The 25,317-nt window shown below is 36.4% G+C and overlaps 1 protein-coding gene across 2 annotated transcripts in view; it reads left to right on the top strand.

The window, feature by feature from the left end:
• nrg3b (neuregulin 3b) overlaps positions 1 to 25,317 on the top strand; it is a 205,857-nt gene that overhangs the window by 118,026 nt on the left and 62,514 nt on the right. For both annotated transcript variants that reach the window (XM_067429424.1, XM_067429425.1), the window contains exon 2: positions 12,072 to 12,204. In XM_067429424.1, the coding sequence (XP_067285525.1) occupies positions 12,072 to 12,204 (133 nt within the window). The remainder of the gene's footprint in view (positions 1 to 12,071; positions 12,205 to 25,317) is intronic.

The raw sequence follows: 25,317 nt of genomic DNA, 5'->3' as shown, positions 1-25,317 counted from the left end.
TCCCTCAGTTACTGGGATCTTTCCTTCAGAGTTTAATGGCATTCCACCCATTTTACAACCCATGAATAAGCATTAACACCTAGAAATTTGAATTTCTTTTGTTCTCAATTTATTTGTAGCCAGTTAAGTTGCCGTATAATTTTCTAAACATAATTTAAACATTGCTGGCCATTTTCTTAATACGTTCTGCTTATTTATTTCAATTGCTATCTTCAGAGCAGAGCTGCTTACAGCATTTGCTCTCTAGTCTCAAAATCTTTATTCGGACTAATCAAGTTACTTATCATGCCATTCAAATTGTTAGCTCTAATTTAGTTATCATAAATTATCTATAGCTTAATCAAAGTTCATACTCACCAGCGATCTTTAAACAGCTGTGGCTTCTGTGTGATCAGACAACATTTTCCTTTCCCTGCTATCAGTTTCATTCAACACTGTTAGTTTGCATTTCTCACACACATCCCCCACAACAGCCCTTAGATTAATCTCCTCTCTTCAACAGACCACTTTCAGCCTGGTGAAACACAGCATTCCCTCTTTTGGAAATCATAATTAATTGAATTAATTTCTCTATACCTTGCATGCATTTTTGGCCATATAATTTTCCCATTTGACAAAAACACCGGTGTATCATATTCTGCTAGCTTGCTTTGGGATTTCCCCATATTGGCAGTCTGAGTCTGTGACCTTTCGCGTGCACGCTAATAATCTGTAGGACGTCTCCGTACAGATCTGATCCTTAACCCAGGTCAGACAGTTCGGACGCTTACTCAAGCGCCCTGTGATTTCAATTCTCCCGAAATTTCTTGATCACTCTTGTGATCTCAATTCCCCCAGAATATCTTAACCACCCCTGTGATTTCAATTCTCCCGAAATTTCTTGACCACTCTCGTGATCTCAATTCCCCCAGAATATCTTAACCACCCCGTGATTTCAATTCTCCCAGAATATCTTGACCACCCCGTGATCTCACTTCTCCCAGAATATCTTAACCACCTACGCAATCTCAATTCTCCCAGAATATCTTAACCACTCAATTGATCTCAATTCTCCCAGAATATCTTGAAAACGGAGACCACAGAACTCAGACTTCCCCTATGGTTTTATCCTTAGCAATTAATTTTCAATTTAATTAAACCAAATTTAAAATTCTTCCCCAAATTTGTAAGTTTGTCTCTTACCAGAAGCGTCCCGTTGCCACCCCGGGTTCGTTTTCTCTAATTCCAGTGGTTGGACCCTCCAGGACCCCTAGAGCAGCCGGCCCTTCTCCCTGAATCAGTCGGGGTAAGGCTGTGACTCTAACGTCCAGGATGATCGGTCACCGTCCGCTCTCAGGGTCCGGAAGGCACATCCAAGGAATCCCACTTCTGACACCAAATGTATAGGCAAAATTATATTAACTCCGTTGCATTTCTGAATAAGAGACAACCCTTAGCCAATTGTGTCTTTATAAAGATTTTAATCCTTGCAAGAATGAATCCACAATCAACCAGGCAATGCCTGCGTCGAGTGTGAACTGGGGAAACAAAGAAAGGTTCAAGCTTTTATACCCGTGTCAGTGTTTAAACAAAACAAAAGGAAAGATGAAACAAATGTCTCCCCCCCCAACCCTTTTGTCATGGGACACAATGGTCCCTGTACCTACAGAGGGAAAGTAAGAAACACACACACATACATGGCCCCCCTTCTGTCTTAGAACTCATTTAAATGAAAAGCAACAAACAGTGGTCTTAGATCTAATTTAGATTAGCCGACACCTCTGATGAGGGAAAACTCTCAAACTAGGGTTCCCGTCCCTACCCCCTGGGTTTCAAAAGACACTGTCTTATGGTGTTTTATTATGGCAGAAACAGATGTTGACTTCTTGTGTGAACTCAAACATAAATGATAAAAATTTCTTCAACAAAGCGCAGCTCGAAAAATCACTGTTTACTCAGAAGCTTCTGTCTGATATGTAAAGGTGCTGTGCTGGTATAGCGGTCCATTATATGATTTTGTTGCAGTTTTGCTCATCTCATACATGCTGTCATCTGAGCTTTCTAAACTGCAGGAATATCTAAATGAAAAAATTGAGAGGGTACTCCACTTAAAAAAGGGAAAGAAAGAAAGAAAGAAAGAAAGTGTTCATTTCATGGTGGGCTCTATGAACAGATTAAGACGTCCTATATTCATGTCCAAAAATGACTTTCTGTAGCATCATATCTTACAAAAGTAGGCCCTGTAGCACTCTCAATCTCTGTCTTTTTTTTTTTTTGTAAGTAAATCATCTTTTCATCTTCACTGTAATTCAGAGGTGAGAGCTTTTAATTTACTTAGCATAATGAAAATGCTTAAAGGTTGGAGTAAAAATGCTCTCGCAAGACTAAAGACATTAGCAGATCTGTATACCTAATCCGTAACCTCAGTGTGTTCATTCATCTCCATTTGTTAAAGTAGCCTATTGAGAGTTTGGCTCTCTGCAGGTTTTCTGACACATATGGAACCTGTAGGTTAGGGTGAATGTGATTTCACCAAGTACATGTTCAACATCTTTGTTGCAACAACATTCCAATCAGCCAATCAGATTTAAAGGGTTAGTTCACCCAAAAACAAAAAAAACTTTATTCAGCATTGTCTTTTCTTCCTGGTTTGTTTTCAATCCTCAAAAAAAGATTCAAACAGTTATGAATCAGCGTATTGATTCATGATTCAATGTCATGTGATTTCAGCAGTTTGGCAGTTTGATACGCAATACGAATTATGAATCAATACGCTGATTGATAACCGTTTGAATCTTTATTTCCATCGTAGTTTTTGTTATTTTCGATGCTTCAAGAGATTCTAACTAACTAACTGATGTCACATATGGACTACTTTGCTGATGTTTTTATTCCCGTTCTGGACATGGACAGTATAGTGTGCATACATTTGCATACACTTTCATACTAAATACAAAATATCTTAAACTGTGTTTTGAAGATGAACGGAGGTCTTACGGGTGTGGAACGACATTAGGGTGAGTCATTAATGACATTTAATTTTTGGGTGAACTAACCCTTTCAGGGACACGTTTACAGTTTATTTCAGGTTTAGGCTTACAACCAGAGTTAGGTGCTTCTACATCAGTGTTATTCACCTATCATTTCTCTCGGATTTTTTTGGGATAAGTTATGGGTAGGATTATGTTTAGAAGTAGGGAAATGATTAAGACAATTTTCAGTGTCTGTCGTACCAGGATCAAAAAAAAAAAAAAAACATGTGGCAAAATCACTGTGAAATTAGGCTAAGTAGGGATGGAAATCGTGAGGACACTGTGATTGTGAGCTGCTTCTTATTTTAAAGCTGGAGTGTAGAGTTTATGCTTAAAGGGTTAGTTCACACAAAAATGAAAATTCGGTCATTACTCACTCACCCTTATGCCGTTCCAGACCCGTAAGACCTTTGTTCATCTTTGGAACACAAATGAAGATATTTTTGTTGAAATCCGATGGCTCAGAAAGGCCTCCATAGGCCTTGATGTAATTTCCTCTCTCAAGGCCCATAAAAGGCACTAAAGATGCCGTTATAGAGCCCATCTCACTACAGTGGTTCTACAATAATTTAATGAAGCAATGAAAATAGTTTTTGTGCTACAAAAAAACAACAATGAAAAAATGACTTAAATAGGGATAGGTGATTTCAAAACACTGCTTTTTGAAGCTTTTTTTTTTTTTTTTTTTTTTTAAACCTGACCACCAAAATTGACCTATTTTGGAAAGTCCTAAAACTAAAATATTTTGCTGTTGGTAGCAAATGGGTTGCCTTGTACCTCTAACTTTACCCTGCTTGGTTTACTTACATGTTTCAAAGCCAGTGAAAAGTGTCCATTCTTCAACAAACAGAGCAATCATTACATATAGGCTTACTTAATTCTCATTGTGTATTAAGTTAGGAATATTTTAACAAGTACACACTTCACAATTGCATTAACTACCCTCACAACTCGGCTAAGATATTGATTTCTTTTGCTGTAGACATCAGCACAGCTATTGTCAAAGTATTTTAGTGCAGTGTTCCTTCACAGTGGAGAAAGAATAGAGACAATCAGGAACCATTAACAACACCAAATGTTATTAAGACCATTAAGTTCTAGTATTTTTTTATTTTTTTTATTTAACCAGTTCTCAATCCACAAAACTAGTTGTGAGTTAAGAAAAGGCTTACTGCAGAAAGTTGCCCCAAGGGCCTGTCTTCCTGACCGGTGAAGGACAGGGCACGCTGTTACCGCGTGACAGATATCTGTGTGTACACCCATCATGAGCTGTCAGTAAGCATAAGTGCTCGTAGCCCACTGTCCCTCTGACAGTAAAGGCATGCGTTTTTACGCACAAGTCCCACCACTATCCTCCATTTGTCCATGACAGTTGGCCCCAGTGGGTAGTTGTGCGAGGGAAATGCAAGGTGGAAGCTGTCAAAAGGTGACCACGTGTGTAGGTGACTTGTGTCATGGCCTGTACGTATTGAAATGTGCACGAGAAAAATTAACTCGTACAGAGAGTTCAAGTTAATTTAATTTATCTCTGAGTAACCACATGCCAACAGTATAATTGTATTAAACTATAGTATTTCTGGTCCTTAAATTTGATCAATTACACAAATTTGGGTGAGCGACGTTCCAAGAGAGTTGATATAACAGCCCAAAAGCAATTTTTAAGTGATTCTTTCTGCAGGTTACACTGTAACTCCAGTAGGTGGCCACGAGTGAGTCTCTGAATTATCCAAAGCCGATTCGAAAGGCAGCTGTTTTGCCAGCTTCTTTGTTTTCAAGTAGCACGCGGAACCGTCACAACTCTGCTGTCATTGTTAAGCCCGCCCACCGACTCTGTAAACAATGTGATTGGCCTGACCAGAGTTTGGTTTTTCCAGCTCGCAATCCAACGGAAAGTTGCTAGACGCCCTGGGCGCAAATTATTGCTGCCGCTAGAGTGCATCTAGATTTCTAGGCTAAAATACTGAACCAATTCATTTGAAACACTGATTTATTCAGGAATGAAGTAAATGGCTGGCTTTGAGTGAGTTCAAAAAGTCTAAGTCTAATTGTGCTCATGATGGCCAGTCAGATCAAATAAGGAGAGGCTTAAAGGTGCACTATGTAGTATTTTTGCAGTAAAGTATCCAAAAACCACTAGGCCAGTGTTATATATTTTATTCAATTGAGTACCTACAATAACCCAAATGTTTCCAACTATTTGTAAATTGTGAGAAAATTGCTATTTTAACTACCGGACCGGGACGTTTTTCAGCATAGCGTCTGAGGAAGTCGCCTGTCAATTGCGTCATATCTGCCTTAACCTTTGGTGTCGTGTTTTATTTGGCAGAAGCACTTTACTCTTAGCAGTCTGAACAAGTAAACACACAGAGTAACGTCATAACATCTTTTTCAACACACTTAAATTTATCTAATATGATAAACAGAGCTGTATTACCTCATAACCGGAAGAGCGGAAATAGTGCAGGCGCCCGGCGAATGTGTCCCGTCCCGTCATGATAAAAGTCCCGGTGCTTGCGAGGCAGGTATTTGTGTAACAATCTCTCCAGCGGCCATGCTCAGCTCCACAACACTCGGTCCTGCTCTGCTTGACACTACAGTAACGTTAATAACCGCATGTATGAACGTGATTTCTGCCCGAGTCCTATTTTCCACCGGCTGTGAGGTGAAGACCACATGTCCCAAGATACTGCGATCAAACTTTGTGTCATCAAACTACACCTTTGTTTAGAATAGGCGACCTCTAGTGGATGGAAAGTTGCACAGTGCATCCTTTAATGGTCACAGAAAATAAGGGTGAATTCAAACACAACGCTTTTATTTTATTTACAATGAAATATTGTGTGCATGGCAAGATATGAGAAAATAACTATAAACAGGTTTTTTTTTTTCTTTTTACAATGGACATGTTTAATGACCGACAGTAATGGGACCGACACCCCCCCCCCCCCCCCCCCCAAAAAAAAAAGAAACAAAAAAAACCTAAACAAAACAAAAAACACTTTGGTCCCCAACCCCACCAATGTTCAAGACATGCTTACGTCTTTGCTTTGAAACACCATGAACAAGTGACAGAGTGATGCAAACAGAAAAACATCCTGTTGAACTGTATGTCAGCTCTCTCTGGATGCGGCTGACCCGTCAGATCAGAGGACCAGAACAAACTTTTTTATATATAAATATATAAATATGCTCTTAATAACCATTTTTATTAGTGAAGACCGGATACAGTTTACTACTAAATTCATTCTAATGTATTGACATGCATTATTCAAAATATGCAAAACACCACAGAATCGTCGGGGCATATATGTGGTGCTTGCGTCCCTGAAGCTCTGTACTCTCAGCGGTCAGACACAGGCTCCCTGCCTCACTACACCACTCAGGAGAGAGCAGCAGGGCAGTGGGCAGCGGTGCATGATGGGAAAGCTAACTCCAGGTTCCCAGAAGACCTTCCAGCTCAGTGTGTGTGCAGTGTTTGATGTGCAGTGCAGTAAACAGCATAGAAGAACTCTGCTCATTCTGGTGTCTCCCCAGAGATATGCCAGCACATAAGCACACTAATGAGCAGGGTGATTACGGGAAGGCTTTCAGGAAAATGTTACAAATGTAAATGTGCATGGCTGTCTCTGCCGTGACAGAAAGCATGTGTGTTTTTACACATGGATGTGCATGGTTTGCCGGCTATGGAGGTGATTAATAGTGATGTGTTTTTAATATTTTATCTAATACGTTTTCCTTTCATCTGTTCATTTTGAGTTCTGGGGCTAGAAACCGAGAGAGAGCACAAGGGAATTAGTAATGCAAGTTTTTTTTTTTTTTTTTTTTTTTTAATTGGTTGATTATTTTCACAGCTGAGTTGTTGAACTGCTACATTACATACATTACATAATACTCAACATTGTGTGCAGAGCTGGCTAGTGGAACATCTGCCTGTGATTTGCTCTCATATTCAAAGCTACTTGAATATATTTTAATCTTCTGCAAGTAGGCAATTGCATTTCAAAAACATTTGTACATTTCATTTTCCTTACTGAGTGTTACAAATGCATCAGCTATCTTTGTCTATATATAATAATTGTCTGTCACAGTGATTGTCCACTTGATCTCACGAGCATACCTGAAAGTAATAATATCATAATAATTTAATACTTAAGTACGTGTTAATAATACTGAGCAGTTTTCTTTTTTATTCTGGCACTCATTCTTTCAGCTGTCAGAAATAAATTCTTAGTTGGACCTTGGTAATTATTTAAAATGGATTAAAACTGTTTTACTAAAATCATTGTATTAGTTAAGCAGAACAGTATTCAACTTCAATAAAATTATGTTCATGTAACCCCTCCTGTTTAAACCGCCCGCTCCAAGCGGGACCTGAACCCAGGTCAGCCAGCATTAGAGTCAAATGCTCTAACAAGAAGGCTAAAGGCAGCAACCTCTAGCATCAGAAGCTAGAACATCTCTTGAGGTCAGAGGAGTGAGGTTTACTCGCACAGGGTCTACTGTTACATTCAGTTATTCAGTTTTTCCTTTCATAACTAGTATTATTGCATTGAAGACTTGTGTAGACAACTTTTAACCAACAACCTATAGCAGTGGGACACATAGAATTCTCACCCAGAGAGAAATTTAGTATGTTACAATTGCTCACAATATATTTGCCCTTCTGATTTTTGTTGTTGTTGTTTTGTAGTGTTGTATTAGCCTGATGTGGTCATTCTCAATTCTAGTCAGAATATATGTCTGAAACTGCTCCATTAGGCTGTGATTATGGGGTGTGATTCAACCGAACCAGGAAAGACATCAATTGGATAGACCTACAACCAATCAGAGCAACGAAGCGACGTCAACAGAGCTCTACTGCACTGTGTTGCCAAGTCCACGTTTTTTTTGCGGTTTGTTTTATATGTCCAAGGGTTGAAGCGACTATTATGTGATATATAGACCCATGAGTGCGAATTTTAGCAGGCAACCCCCGAGAAGCTATTGTTTAGGGCTAGTAGTTGGCGGGTTTTGTTGTAAAAACTTGGCAACCCTGTCTGCACGCACGCTGAAATAAACGATCTTTGTTGTAAAAAAATAAAAGAATTTAATGATACACAGAGTACTTACCAAACATGATCATCATCTTAGGAAGATGAATGCATATACAAACAAGCTCTCCGTTTAGGATTTGAACAAATATAATCCAAGCGCCTTTAATGACATGCATGATTACGTTACTGTTTATCATCTGTCCGTCATCGTCTAAAGCCCGCCCTGATGATTTCATTGGTCCGAACAGTTTCTGTTCGGGGATAATCACTCCTCTATGGAGCAAGGCCAGACCGAACTGCCCGACTTAAAAATGTTGTGTAAAAATGTAAGTTCCGCTTGCATCCAGGCTAGTGTTGTAAATATATATTTAAAGATACAAAATAACATTGTGTTTATTTATAACAATTGGGTAAATTATAACATTTTCTAGTTTCCAAAGATACCACCACTAGATACATTTTTAAGTTGTACTGCTCTTATTGCAAATAAATAAATAATCCTGTGATTCAATTAAAATGATATTAACTCCCTTAAATACACTAGACAGACAGACAGACAGACAGATAGATAGATAGATAGATAGATAGATAGATAGATCAAGGGACTTACTTGTGTAGATTGCCTACCAGAGAAAAAGAGTCATTTTAAAGCAACCAGGATGAATCAAATGTTATGACAAACCATTTTGGGAATAACAGGAGAGGAGGATTTATCACTAAATAACCAGAAGCTGAGCAATTATCATGTCATGCATGAGCTGGCTGCCCATGGAAGCGCAGTGTCTGATGTGCAGAGAGCGCTCTCGAGTCCCACAGTGCAGGTGCACAGTGTGAAAGCAGTCGTTTTTTTCTCTGATGGCCTCAACTGCTGAAGGCAAACTCAGAGGATGAGATCTGCACAGTCATTTATTTGTATGATACTGTATCTGATTTTGTTAGATTTTGTCATGTTTGTAAAAGTTTGTCTTTACAGCGAAGCCTGTTGTGGGTAGAGGAAATCATTACCTCCCTGCAGACTTAATTAGGCAGAATGGTGGGGGTCGTCGCCCACATGCTCTCAGTTTCCGTTCTGTTTCAATAACCTGTCAATAGAAAGCAAAAGAATAAAGCAGGCATTGTGGGTGCTATGCCTCAGTTCTGTTTCTGTATGCGTTCGGCACCTTTGATTTAATAAACTCATCAATGATCGCTCCTAAAATGAAGCTGATTGCGAATAGCTCTTTTGAATCCCAGAGCATCGATTGCAATGTTCATTAATTTGCCTAGTGCTTCCGCCACACCCCAACCCTCACCCCTTGAGAGATCATGTATTTATTATACGGGATTTTTTTTCCTTTTAATATAGTCCTGTGCAATGATTATTGCATGTTCCGGCAGTCCTCGCCTGCGGATGGGCTCAATATGGCCAGGTTTTATGAGAACCCATATTAAAGCTGTAGTGGTGAGAGATCAGTCCGTAAGTAGCCCTGGGTCACACAGTAAACACTGCTGATTGCTGATCGACTAGCCAGTCAGCAGCATTATACAACGGCAGATTTGAAACGCCACTCTGGAGAAAAATGAGACTAATAATCTACCCAACAGAATCCTCCGTTTTAACAACAAAATGTGCAGATCAATGGTCATTTGATCAATGCTCCCGAGATGATTTATACCGAGTCATAAAACGCACCGTTTCTATGGACACTTGAACAAGAGGATATGAAAAATTCGGTCGAATGCTGTCTGAGGGCTAGGATAAGGCATTTGGCGCTGTTATTGTATTGTTTATGGTGCAAAGCAGTCGCTGTTGGCTACCGTGTGACTCCATGTAATGGAGTCATCCATCGCAGCTTTCTCGAACGAACGAAGCATCTTTTTTCCCTTTTTCTTGTTTCAACAATTTTCTAATCCTTTATCGTCTTCTGCCCCAGCGACCCGAGATTTATCCATCAATACTCGAGAACAACAGATTGATTTGACCTTTCTCGTGTGACTGCAGGTGTCTGGAGCAGGACGCATGCTCGCACTGAGACTGCCTCCTCTGCTGGCAGCTGCAGACCAAAGATGTAGCTTTGGAGGGGGCAGCGGCATCTTTTCCACGCTTATGAAAGTCTTCGCCTTATTTCATCCCGTGGCAGATGTCTGGGAGATTATGTGTGTGCATGTTTTCAGTACATTGTTTTTTTCTGCTTATGGACATGGTTGTCGGAGGTATGACTGTGTAAATATGTACCAGGTGCTGCTGGCCGTGGTTTTGTATTCACAGTGACTGCTAACAACACAGCAGATGTTGATGTACATGCCGAAGTCAGGCAAGCAAAGAAGGGTCAAAGGAACCAGATTCATTGGGTTTGCCCTGTTCTGATCCAGATTAAAAGGTGCAGGCAGTCTTTTATAAGCAGCAGTCCTTCCTGAGATGAACTGTTTAATTTGAATCATCGCTGCTTTTTGTGTAGAGAACAACAGGAAAATGCTAATGCAGGCTATTTAGCTTTGACCAGCATGCTGATTCATTATGTTTCAGTCTTGATTAAGTAGGTTATTTATTTTTCATAAACTGCACTAATTAAATATATTAAAGAGCCAATGCACTGTGGGTCCAGTTGTGTTAAGTGCTACATATATTCTGTGATTAAGCAGGCTTACCTATATTAATCATTTGTATCTATTTTCCTAACCAGTTCAAAATGTTGGTATAAAATCATTATCATTCATTTTATTTTAAGAAAAGAATTTTTTTTAGGTTAAAGGTGTGGTAAGTGATTTCTGTTAACTGTTGTTATTATTTCAAATCACCAAAACAAACACGCCCCTATTTTGATAGCTCCACCCCACACATACATAACCCAGGCAACGACTATGGCAGAATCTGTGTTTCTGATCCAGTTTGAATATTCAATGCAAAACTCACCCCTTCCATCACAAAAACACAAACCGTTTTCATGAACAACTCGATATTACACAAGCACGACAGTCCAGCTAACGACATATTACAATCATGACCAGATTAGAGAGTTATAGCGATCACAAAAACGCAAACCGTACTCATGACAACTCGATATTACAAGAGCAAAGACAGTCCAACTAATGAACATATTACCATTATGACCAGATTAGAGTTATATAGATCATGAAAAGAGGACATACAAACATATAATATCTTACTTGTCGGACACATTTTGTGAGCTGACGCTTGAAACAGACAGTGAGAAGATTTAGATGCTCCACACGGCGTGGAAATGAACGGGTCTTTGTCATCGCTGAAGTGAGCGACAATACAGTCGCAAATAGACAAACAAGAGAACATGACACGTGAGCATATTCAAGCAAAAGCCAGCATATATTAGTTCTCGGCTAATGTCCGTCATGTGTTTTGAATAATGACGCGCATTGAGCCTCTCTTCTCACCATCATTATTAGACACGCCCCTTACCCTGCTGATTGGCTACAAGTTTGTTATTGTACTCGGCCCGAGTCCGTTTTGTAAAACGGTTTTGAAAGAACACCTTTAATACAGTATCTAATGTTGGGTAGAGAAAACATTATCATCTGAACATAATATTTTAATCATTTGTATTATTATAGTTCTTATTTAAATATTTTGTGTAAAAAATTTTGATACGTGTACTACCTCACAATATAATATGTCTAGTTTGTATAAAGGAGGTCCCTCACAACATTCGGCATGAAAAATCCTTTTGTAATTTATTGCATGAGGTTTATTATCTCTGATGGCCTGTGTCATAAAACCCTCATACCCCATATAAGCTCTCTAATAGATTCTAGAACATCATACATGGGCTCATTTGTAATCAGTGAAGTGATTGTGAAACCATCATACTTGGATGTGTGATTCAATTAACGCTATTCATGTCATAATATTGAGAACTCATTCAGATGTAATTTTATCACTGGAATGGACATTATGGAAATGGATGGATTATTAGTGTTTGATTCATTTGATTAAAGTTGTTTAATCTTGATTAATTTCTTTCTTTCCCCCCTCATCTTTCCTGCCCCCTCCCTGTGTCTCTTTCACACACAGTTGCCCCCACAACCTCCACCGTACGTTCGGAGTTCTTCAAGCCATGCCAAGACAGCCAGGAGATGGCCTTCTGTTTGAATGAGGGAGAGTGCTTCATCATCGAAACAGTGGCAGGTGTACACAGACACTGCAGGTAAGTCTGTGTGTGTTTGTGTGTGTGTGTCAGATTGTGTGTCACATTTCTTCAATGACAACGACATTTTTGTCAGGGTAGATATTACCATTTTTTAACTAACCCATGTGCATATGCAAAGAAAAGAAAGGCTGTGATGACTGTCTGCACTGGATTGGCTGAATGTGATTTTCGATGAAAGGAGCCGTCATGCTGAAAGATGTGGTCTATTTTGGACATCTTGGCACATGTGATAGCAGTTTGAAAAGCCAACATCTCGAGAGTATAATTAGAATGCTGATCCGCCTCGCTGGAGCGGCTGAATGACTTAACCTGAAGAGTTTGATTCGTCCAGCTTGTTCAGAGATGAGTGGCTGTGCTTGGAACGAATAATATTTGGAATGCATGCTGTTTAGCACAGGATGGTGCTGCAAATAAAAGAGTCTGTCATTAATTTTGATACGTTCGGAACTGTTGAATGGTTTAAAGTCTTTTAGTGTAAAATTCCTCAGGGAAAGGGGTATAAATATGGTTTTTAACCAGTTCCATTTTTTTATTAGCAGTGTTCGGGAATGTTACTTTTAAAAGTAATGCATCACAATATTGCGTTGCGCCCTTAATAAAAAGTTACTTTGTATAGAAAGTAATCGGATACATAACTTTTTCTCATCTGGGCTGGACTTGTTTGTTTGTTTTTCAAATGTAAAGACACTTTCACATCAAAATTGAGGCTGAGGGAAATGCAAATTCACACCTGTGTAGAGGGTGCAGCACAGACCGGCCTTTCAGCGGTGCTTTGCAGGAGAATAGGACACAGGGAAAGAAAGTTCCCAGTTTTAATTAGCAGAACTATCAAGTTTTGATTTTGTATTATTCATGCATGTTCATTGTTCCTAACTTGAAGTATTGAATTAGCTAATAAATACATTTTGATGGCAAAATATTTAGTTAATCAACGATTTTATTTTGAGTTCTTGCAAATCAAATGAGTTATTTGACTGTAAACCCTTACAAGTTGTCAGAACTCAAAAAGTTGAGTGCTATTTATTTATTTTTAAGTTAAAGGGATTCTTTACCCAAAAATGAAAATTCTGTCATCCTTTAGTCACCCTCAAGCTATTCCAAACTTGTTTAAATAACTTTGTTCTGCTAAACACAAAGGAAGATATTTGGAAAAAAAAATTTACCAAGCAGATCTCGGCAGCCATTGACTATAGTGGCGGGGAAATACTATGGTAGTCAATGCAGTTCAGCAGAAGAAAGAATTTATACAGGTTTGGAACGAATTGAGGGGGATTAAATGATGACAGAATTTTCTTTTTTGGGTAACTATCCCACATAACTATCTCATAGTTTAAGTAAGATTTTCATTTTGTACTCAACTTGAAATATTTAAGTACACTAATTTATACATTTAACTTAAAATGATCAGGTTATCTAAACATAAATATTTTGCTAGCTATTACCTTATAATTTAGAAAATAGCATCTTGCCAATTTGCCAATATGTTAACAATAGCGTGGTATAGCACTTACTGAACAAGTACAGCTACTTAAAAAACGTTACTTACCTGTTCCCAAACCAAGCAGCATGCTCCACGTGTCGCCATGATGGTAACGCTCCAAAAACCCACATTGACAAACTCTTCTAAATTGGCATAACAAATCATCAATAATTGCAACATCTCCCTTACCATGAATCTTGCACAAAAAAAAACATTATTTTAACACTTAATTTTAGCATTTACTCTCCATTTCAAGTGCCATGGGAAAACGATGCTGGGAAATAAAAATCCCAGCCCACTTTGAGTTAAATTTAAGTTAGTCTAAATTAAAGGAAATTAGTTCATGCAACCCAAAACAATGAAAATGTTCAGTTTACTTGAAATATGTCAGTGCTCTGAACTCAAAAGAAAGCGGTACATACCATAATAGTTAATTTAACTGAACTAATTTCTATAATTTAAGTTAGTTCTATACTCAAACCAATCAAGCATTTAAAGTGTTAGGGTTTACAGTGAAAGAAAACTTGATCAAATGAAACACAAATATGATGTTTATCTAAAGTCATTTTTGCTTATTAGTATAGTTGAATTGGATCATCAATGGTCAGCAGCAAAGACATTGGTTAAGAAAGTGTGTTTAATTACATAAAGTATGTGTCAATCAATACAACTTTCGTTAACTTGTGAAAAAGTAACTAAATTTAAATGTAATGATCCTTTGCAAGTTGATTGCATATTGTAAACTGCCGCTGATATGCCCCCTTTTTAATCTGGTTTTATCTAAAAAGTTATGAAAAACAGCCATGGGTGGTTCTATAGTGTTAATAAATCGTGACATTTATTTATACAATAATTTGTATAATCTGTATTGTATGAATGTACAATACAGATTGTTTCAAAGCAGCTTTAGATAAATATAACAGGAAAATACTTTTTACATTTTGAATTGCTTTTAAGTTTCACAAGCAATTGGTAAGTTTTCAAAATTGAAATTCTTAATATTAATATAACAACAGATCGTCAAAAGGGCATTTTCAACATATTTTCAGTTGAATTAGCACAATACACAAAACCACAAAGTATCCTTTTCATTACACAAAATAAGCGTTTCTTCTATATATATGTTTTATTCACAGTAATTGCCTTTCAGAGAGAGAGAGAGAGAGAGAGAGAGAGAGAGAGAGAGAGAGAGAGAGAGAGCGATGCAGAGATTTGTAATTTGTCAACATAAAGCAGGATAAAGTACAAAGGACAGAAAACGGTCAATGACTGTTGCATCAGATTGATCAAAAAATGCATCCAAAGAATGACACCAGAGACAGATGGCATCATACAGCATTTTGCATTACAGTATGTCATGTGATACTGTAAACAGATTACCATGGTAGAGTCAGGTAGGTCAACTACTTATAGATTCAGTCAAATTATACTGTAAGTACATAGCAGACTATAATCTAGAACAGAATATCATGGCTGTGTGATACTTCATCACACCTTTTGATAAAACACTATTTTGGTAAAACACAGATACTTTTACAAACTTTATGGACAAACTTACATAAATTAGGTAATGTAAGTGCATTTTCTAATGCAGCTGCTGCTTGTATTACTGTAATTAATTCAGCAACAAACACTCTAAAAAATGCTGGGTTATAAACAACCCAAGTTGGGTTGAATATGGACAAACCTAGAAATTAGGTTGTTTGATTGGGTCCATTCACTGGATTTAAACAACCCAATTTCTGGGTTTGTCCATATTCAACCCAACTTGGGTTGCTTATAACTCAGCATTTTTTAGAGTGAAGGTGATTTGAAACATGCATCTTGCATTGTTTGCTGAATGAACTGGTTTTTAAAAGTACTAAATTAAAAGAAGATCATACTGGTGTGTTTCGGTGATTAAACCACAACCACAGTTCTAATTGCATATCACAATAATCTATTTTTTTGAAACAATGATTTTGTAGGATGAAAATATTTACAATTTGTATGAAAGCATGAGATCAGGTTTTTAAAGAATGACTCTGTGTGTGTTTGTTTGTTCCCAGTCATGAGTCTGAACCTCAGGCGGTGAGTGAAACTGCATCAAAAGTCTGTTTTGTTGGCAAACGGTACATAATGTCGACAACACAAACATATAGCGAATCGAAAGTTATCAAGGGATAATGCCATGATACATTGTGTGTGTGGTCGTGACTCTTTAGCTCAGCCCACTGCATGCTTCCAGGATAATACTGTTTTCAGAAAGAATCTGTACAGCGCATCTATCTTTGATACATATGATAAAACTAAAGACTCTTCAGAGATATGAAGGATGCAATACTATTCTATAGGTTCTCAAGATTAACATGTGATTGGCTGAAGCGGTGTGTGTTATGTACCCTTTAAAAGTGCTTGAAAAATCAGTGAAGAAACGTGACTATTCTCATCTTTAGTTGTAAATCTGAGAGTGATTTGCCATAAGCCATGCTGCAGAACTTGCAGATGTTTAGGGATATTCGTTTAGTGTCACGCCCTATCAGCGGTTCTGTTTACTGCTCCCCAAGCCCCTTTTCATCTGACAGCCCTGCCTGCTTCTCCTCATTCAAACGTAATTATGTTTTTTAAGTGTTTTTTAGTTTTTTTCATCTTCTTTTTTTTTTTTTTAAATAACCACCACTACCCTAGGCTTAATACAGGCTAATGTTCAGTACAGCAGCATCCGGTAAATGTAATCAGAGGTTTTACCCATATTATTGCAGTTATTTCTCTCCTTCATTTTCTCTTTTATCCTTTTTTCCATTTGGCCTTTTATCAATCCCACTAATGGGATTGTTGTTCCCAGTCATTGCCATGGTAACAGATCTTTTGGTGTTTGTTATATGCACACGGATAATATAGAGCTGTGTCCAAGTACTGCCATAATAAAAAAAACGATTTATAATTTAATGTTTACAGCACAGAGCGTGTGCCTCCAATATCAGTATTTTTTTATTTTTTATTTTTTTTGCAATTGGAAAATGGTTTTCCATCACCTTTATTACACTTATAAAGCGAACAGAGTTAATTTGAAAGCTTTTTTCATAATATTAGCCACGGACGTTTATAATAAGTAAATGTGATATATTGTTGAATCTATTAATTTAAAAGTTATATTTTAAAGGACGCTGTGATATTTTATCACTGTTATTTGCCTGTAAATGTCTAGGATGATGGCAGAAAGAGAGCTAGAGCGGGGAATTGTGTTGTTAGGATTAATAAACAGAATGCGCCTATTTCAAACCCAGGAAAATCTGACAGGAGGGATTGTTCGACGCACTTTCGCTGAAGACAAATCATAAAGACGTACATGTATAATGCTGGAGTAAGATCTTGGAAGCCCTGGTAGGGTTATGAAGGGTATGACTTGAAAAAACGAATCATATTAATGAGGACGATATCCTCTTTTTCAAGTTTCTTATCAAGCACTCTCTTTTTCGAGGAAGCAGTTGCGATTAAGCTGGCAGATCTCGACACACAGTGTTAATCCAGGAAGCCATCTCCCCTCCTTTTTGCTGGCCTTAGGGAGGATTTGCCGCACTCTTAACCTCTTTAACGCCCAAATAAAATCTGAAAGAACAGGAACTAAGTAATACTATATAATTATGGTGTGCATAAATACAGCAATCTTCACTCATGAATACAAACATCCTACGCAAACTACCTTAGCATTGTCTTGGCTACAGCGGAGACTGTGTAAAGCAGATTAAACGGTCCACTCAGAGAAAAATTAATGGGGAAAAAAGATGGTTTAAAATAAGGTTTTTGTAGGCGTGATGGTGTCAAATTATGGTATTGAATTGCATAAGCACATTGAAAGGTAACAATCTTCAGTGTTGTTCTCTAATAGAAAAATACACTGTAAAATGTATTATTTAAACAGATGTTTCAAACAGCTTAAAGTGCAAAAGAACATAAAGAACAACAAGAAAACTAGTTTGAAAATGCTCTTATTTATTAGTTTTGTCTTTTTTAGCATGCCAGGATTAATCTGGGTGAACACATAAAATGTCATCTTTAAGTATTTGGTGTTGTTTAAAGGGATAGTTCACCTAAATATAAAAATTAGTCCATGATGTACTCACCCTCAAGTCATCCTAGGTGTATATGGCATTCTTCTTTCAGACGGATACAATCATAGTTATATTAAAAAATGTCCTGGCACTTCCAAGCAATATATAATGACAGCCCAAAATTTGAAGGCAAAAAAGTGTATCTATCCATTATGAAAGTTATCCACACGGTTAATAAGGGCCTTCTGATGCCAAGCGAGGGGTTTGTGTATGAAAAATATCCATATTTAGCATGTTATAATGTAAAAGATCTAGCTTCCTGCAGACTGCCTTTCTGAATTCAACTTACGAAGCTCGTGAACATACTTTGGGACATCTTGGTAACATTTTCGAATACTATTATGAATTTGTAAGTTATAGCTAAGAACTACTATATAGAGATTCGGAATTAATGCGACTAATGCATAATGAATAATTAATTCTAAAGTGAAGATCATGGTTACCCATTACTCAAGTATTACCAAATACTAATTATTTGGATTAGTGTTCTAAAGTGAAAAGCATGATAACTCTCATTTTCACCAGACATCGTATGATTTTGTGTTTTTTGTAAAATATTAATAATATTACAAATATTAATACATTATAATATTTTATTAAATGGAATATTTAATTCAACATTTATGCTTTCCTGTTATTATTATTATTATTATTATTATTATTATTGTTGTTGTTATTATTATTATTAATATTATTATTTATTTTTATTATTATTATTTTTATTAGAATGAATGTCTGTTTCGATTTATTTATTTAGCAGGATTAAAAACAACCGCTGTTGACCAATGAATAACAACCAATGTAGCCAATAAAGAGAGTTGCAATAGTCGAGCCTAGTGGTGATTTAAAAAAAAGGATAACTCTTTCAAAGTTGTTAAAAGAGTGAAAGGATTTTGTTTTTACCTGGACTTGCAGCTTGACTGTACAACTTGATTAACTTGTCTATCCAGCTTGAATGCGCTGTCCAGTAAACACCCATATTTTTCACATATGGCCTATAAGTTGCTAAAACACAGGTAAACTTTGGGCATTAGGAGGGGTAAATACTCTCTTTCCTAAAAACCTGATTGAAGCATATCAACGATTTTGTGTTCGACCAAAAAAAGAAAAACAGGTCTAAAATTAAGCTTGTTTTAAATAGTCAACTCAATGTATTTATTAATCACATTTAAAAGCGTCATACCAACTACATTAAAAACTTGTTTAAGGAACCATGGGGAATAACATCTAAGGGTGAACACATTACACTGTACAAAATTTCAAGTCCTTTCAACTAATTATTATTTAGTAACTAGTTCCACAGATTTTTTTACGTTCACTCAATTTCGTTCTAGAAATTGTTACCTGAACAAAAAAAAAAAAAATAATTGGCTCAAACTTTACTTCAATATTAAAATGTACGTTTGCTCAATTATTTTTACAGTTAATTGAATTAATAACTTTTAGTTGGCTCAAACTTGACTTCAACTTTAAAATGTACGTTTACTCAACCTGTTTTTATAATTAATTAAATGAAAACGTTTTAATTAGGGGTTTCATTTTTAAATGGTTTTAATCGTTACTAGAAATTGCAGTGGAACTAAAATGCATAAAATGTTATAGTGAGGATAAAAACAAATGAAAACACATTGTATCATCTGCATTTATAATATTTGTCAAAAATAAAAAATTAAATTAAAAAAAATGACCAAAGCCCTTCAGTCACTTTTCTTTAATGTCTTTAATGCACGTTTAGTTTGGAAACTACACACACAGTCAAAGTAGATACAATGGAGCATTCTTGCTTCTTGTCAGTGTTTCAGATGGTAAAGGGATAGTCCACCAAAAATGAAATTTCTGTCACATACTCGCCCAAAAAACATTTGGAAGAATGTTTGTGAATTGTTGCTCTATCTGCTTGGTTACAAACATTCTTCCAAATATCTTATTTTGTGCAGAACAAAGAAACTCATACAGGTTTGGAACAACATGAGGAGCAGCACAAACAAAAATCAATTTACTGTAGTAAACTATTGTATGTAAAATATTGTTTTGGTCTTAATAGCCTACTTTTAAAAAATATTGACTAGATTTATGTGGTTTAGTCCGGTCAACATTTGCAATTCTAAAAGTAAACTGGATTTGAAAATATCAATTAATTTAATGTTTCTCAAATATATTTGTGCAGACTTAATATAATATCTCTTCTTAAATAACCACAAGTAAGAAAATTAGTTCAACATATGTGTTTGCTCTTCCAACATTTTATTAAGTGGCATTTTTAGAGTGTAGTTTAATTGATTTACAGTGTTGTGTAAGAAAGAGAGAGGGAGAGATAGATACCTGCAGGGTTGCAGGCAGCAGATTGAATGTCTGCCTAATCTCAGATATCTTTTTAGTAATAAAAAACTGCAGAAAAGCTCTCACATCACTACCAGCTCTGTAGGATAAACACAGACAGATGGGTTTAACTCAGCATTGGTGAGTTGGTATTGCAAAGTTTATGACCAATCACAATGTTTATATTTTTTGTTTATATTATACAGTTTGTGTAAATTATCCAAAATGTTCAATTAATTCCCATAAAGTTTCCAACTTGTGATATTTCCAAATGTTCATAGCTTAATATTTCCCAATTTTTAGGCCTCCTCCAATACCCTCCAAACTGGTACCTTACATACTAAACTGTATGTAGTTAAGCAGAAACCTCAAATAAAAAACCTAAAAACAGGAGTGCCTGAACATTATTATCATCTTTTTGGCCCCACTTTATATTAGGTGGACCTTAAGTACTATGTACTTACATCAAAAAATAAGTACAATGTACTTACTGTGTTCAAATTGTATTGTAACAATTTGGTGAGATACGGGTAAAGTTAGGGACAGGTGTGGTGGGATGGGTCAGTTTAAGGGTAGGGTTAGGTGTAAGGGAAGTGCCAACTGTGTAATTACAAATGTAACTAAATAAATTAATTACAGATGTAATTACATGCAGTCATTTTTTAAAATGTAAGTACAATGTAAAAACATGTGGTAACACTTTATTTAAGGTTCAGTTAATAACTATTAACTAGTTGCTTATTAGCATGCATATTAATAGGATATTAGTACTTATAAAGCACATATTAATGCCTTATTCTGCATGACCTTATTCTACATCCCTTAATCTTAATTTAAATGCTACAAAAACTACCTTAATAACTATAAATAAGCAGTAAATTAGGAGTTTATTGATGCGAAAGTTGTAGTTGATAGTGAATGTGTGTTCCCCATACTAAAGTGTTACCAAACATGTATGTACACAATAAGTGCATTGTATCAAATGATGAATTACAATGTTATTACATAGTAGTTATGGCAACCTAATATAAAGTGGGTCCATTTTTTTATTAAACACTGTGTTGTCAAAGTTTATATTGTAACTTACTGGCCTTATATGGTCAAACGCTTGCATGTGTCATTGTATTATTAATATTCCATCATAATCAAGCTCAAATGGAGTTTTTGATCTGTGAAGTCCGGACATGCGAATTTGTCTGCCATTAGAACAGCCGCACCTAAGGCAGTAAGTGCATCACGAGCATTACATTTTCATCAACTTACAGGTTATAAAGTTTATTGTACCTATGCGGGCAATAAGTTTTTCTGTAATTTGTCTAAAATCTCATCTTATAAAAGAACACAGGCTATTTAAGACAGCATTGACTATGGCTCGATGATAAATGCTAGACGGTCCAGACTATGTGGCGACACTTAATTTGTGCTAGAGGCTGGTGGAGTTATGAGTGTGAGTTTTGACAATTTTTTCAAGTTTCATTGGTTAAATATTTTAGGTTTCTGCATGAGATTTTAAATTTTGTTAATTTAGACATTGTCTTACAGGTTTTTTACCATTAGAGTGAAATAATAATAGTAATAAAATAAAATTTTATTTCTCCTCACTGTAATTGGACCCCCCGGGCACGCGAGAATAGGCACGTGCCTAGAATGCCTGTGCATAAATCCAGTCCTGCGCATTATTACCGGAAACCGGCAGTAATCTTTAGTTTATGGGTAAGCAGTTACATTTGTCAAGATAATGGAACATATCACAAACAAATTCTGTTGGCTCGTGAACAGCATGTCAGGTGGTAGCAACTCTGGCGGCTAAATCTGAATGCAGACAGCGTGCCTGCTGGTGCTATCCTTCCCTTTTGGCTGCTCAGCTGGTATAAAGGATGAACATCTGTGGATGCTTCATTCCGGGTGTTTAAGTGGATTACTTACATAGTGGACAGACAGTTCAGAGCTTGTTAACTGAAACATGTTTAAACACAGACACACATCTATTTAAAAGAAGGGGCTTTCCTGTATCAAAAAAATTTCACGCTACGGTTGTAGGAGGTGAGTGTTGGTCTGGTGATTTGATAGCCCTCTAAATGTCAAACTCAAGGAAACCGAGACAAGAATGGAGGGATGGGAAAAGAGACGGACGTTAGAGTATAGAAAGAGACAGGAAGGATATGAAGTGCCGCTCACATAAAAACGTATTATGTTTTACTGAGTACTCTGGGTTGAACCGTACTTTAACTATTCTTTCAATTTATTGGCATTCTTATTTATTTGTTGTCTGTTTTACCGTTGCTGTAGTTGTTATTGTATAGTGGCCATGATGGCAGATGGAGTGCTCTCTGAATTGAATTTGATTTGAATGGAGAGGACTGAGGGAGCGAGTGATGGAAAGAGACAGGGCGAAGGAGCATGGAGAGCGTGTTTTTCTCCCCCGAGTGAGACGGGATGTCACAGAGAGAGCTCAGCGTAATTAATCATTCTAAGTGCACTAACAATGAGAGAAAAGGGGAATAAACATTCAATAATCACATCAAATGGACGCTGTTGAGCAGGCCTTTAAGAACCCTGGGGTGAAGGGGGTCAGCTTTCATGCTGTAGATTGCTAAGACACCCAACGCAGCCACCTCTTCAGACCAAGCAAGGACACGTCCCTCACCTCAGCATTTATTTTACAACGCACTATAAAGTAGAATTCAATGCCATACTTTATCCATGGGTGGCCCATAAAGTGGACACCTCTGCCTTGTGAGGTTCAGTCTGATTATTTGTACAGAAATAGTTGAACTAAGATTTTTGTCTCATGACATTACAGGACATAACGTCATTTTATATTATAGCGTTTTATTGTTTTAATTAGTGACTAAACGGTAGGAAAATTTCATATCACAAGTATATTGGCCATGGTTACCAATACATTATTGTTAAAACGTGCTGGAAGTGTTCGAAAAGTACTCATACACACACCAAAGTCATTTCTCTAGAGAAAAGCAAACAACAAATGAAACTTGTTTCTTACATAAACATTGAAATAATATAAAAAAATGATGAATACATTTTAAAAAAACTAAAAATATTGGTAGCGTTACTTACAGCATAGAATGGAAAAATAGAAATAGGAAAAATGATCAGTATTTTACCCACTCCATAAACAATTCTATATTGGCTACCTTATTGTCCCAAGAGTTGCGTTGAGCTTATTTTCATCCACAGAATAAAACATTTTAAAAGGTATTTGCAAGATATAAACTAGCAATTCTGACTTTATTTTTCGCAATCGCTGACTTTGTAAAGAGATAAAAAAAACTTTATGAAGGTAGAATCGTATAAAGTAAACTCGCAATTTTAACTTTATTTCTTGCAATCGCGAGTTGATCTCACAATTCTTTATAGAGATAAAAAGGATTAAAAGTCAGAAGTAGATGTAAACTTGCAATTGTGAGATAAAAAGTCATAATTACCTATTTTATTTTTTAATCTGTGCCAGAAATAAAGCTTCCATTGATTTTAGCATTGGTCATTGCTCTGACAGTAGGTGCACTGCCATGGCGCTTATGGAGCAGCAGAAATGTTGCCCTGGTAACCTCTGTAAACAAGGCAGGGCCAGGGCTCTATATAACTCGGGGGTTGACGACCTCAGGCACACGTGCAGAAGGGATAATCACTGGCATGCAAGCAATTTAAGAGCAAGAGAGATTAATAATACATATATGGGGAATGTAATCACAGTTTTTTACAATATAGTCACTAAATGTATGGGAAATAAATTCATGTAAAGCCGAATGGCCCAACTAATCCACTCGGCTTCATTATAGTGTGGTTTATTGCTAGAATAATACTTTGTGTAAATGAGATGTTAATGTATTTTAAAACTTCTGACTAATGTGACAACTTGGGCATGCATATACAGTGATAATCAACGTTTCATATGTACATTTATGTGTTTGACAGACACATTTATCGCAAAGCGGCTTACATTTTGCGTCAGTGTTGAGAAGACTGTAAATGATTTGAACACTAACTTTTGCAATTTGTGCAATTTTTCACAGACTTTTCATTCATTTACACTTCAAAAGTTTGGGTTTAAACATTATTATAATAATATGGATAAATCAAACTTATTTTAAATCATATTGATGTATCCCTATGGTTGGCTATTACTCCAGTCTTCAGTGTCACCTGTCCCTTTAGAAATCATATAATTTGGTAACTAATTTGGTGCTCAAGAAATATTTCTTATCATTATAAAATTAAATACATCCTCAAAGGGTGAAAAAGTATACATTTCTTTCTAAAGCTAATCTTACAGACCCCATAACTTTTGAGTTGTGGTGTATAAATTTGTTTTCAAATCTAGAACTTGTCTCTAAACTGTATTTGAGATTAACATCCGTTTTACTTTTTTACACACATTTCTTTTGCTAATCAAATGTTCTTGTTCAAAATTATTTTTATACCAACTCTGCCCCATTTCAATTCAAACTTTTTAATTAAAAAAGTGACAAAAAAAAGGTTTATTCTAAAATAGTTTTCTAAATTCAGTACATAAAACATGGACTAACAAAGCATCTTTACAGAAAATAATGATGTTGATTTAAGTGAAAGTCTTAAGGCAAATCTTATCATTGTATCAAATTTAACAAGATCATTTTTATTTACACAATTTATACCTCAGGAATGTGATGTTTAATGTATAATAATCACGCATAATAACTATTTCATCAAGGTTAAACTGCCGGTTTTACAACTCTTTACACATGTTACCATACATATTATCAGCTCATGCATTTGAGCTATAAAAACACTCAATCTGCCATACATTAACATCCCATATACAATTAGTGCGACACTCGCAATCTCATTATTACAGGAAACGTGGGAAGTGGGCTGATGTGTCACAGTGATTTACTAGAAAGAAAATACAGACCCGTGAGCTACATTATGGAGAGCTGTTTCTAAAACTGTGAGTTTGCACTCACTAAAAGGTCTGCAAATGACTGCAAGTTCATTAATTGTTTGGGCACTTGTTTTATGGTTCAGTGCTTGTTTGCTTGTGTTGCTCAAAGGCTTGTGACTGATGCGCGTTGACATCGTTGTTCTAATTAATGCGATTCACTCAGTCAATGGTATTGTGTCATCATCACAGTGACGTTCATAACCGGTGAAAAATCAACAATCAGCAAATACAGAAGTAAAGCGAACATTGAGATGTTCGTACACACACACTTGTGT

Source organism: Pseudorasbora parva, chromosome 21 (genome assembly GCF_024679245.1).
Source record: "Pseudorasbora parva isolate DD20220531a chromosome 21, ASM2467924v1, whole genome shotgun sequence".
In the NCBI taxonomy this organism is placed as follows: domain Eukaryota; kingdom Metazoa; phylum Chordata; class Actinopteri; order Cypriniformes; family Gobionidae; genus Pseudorasbora; species Pseudorasbora parva.
This window is presented reverse-complemented; position numbering and strand designations above follow the sequence as displayed.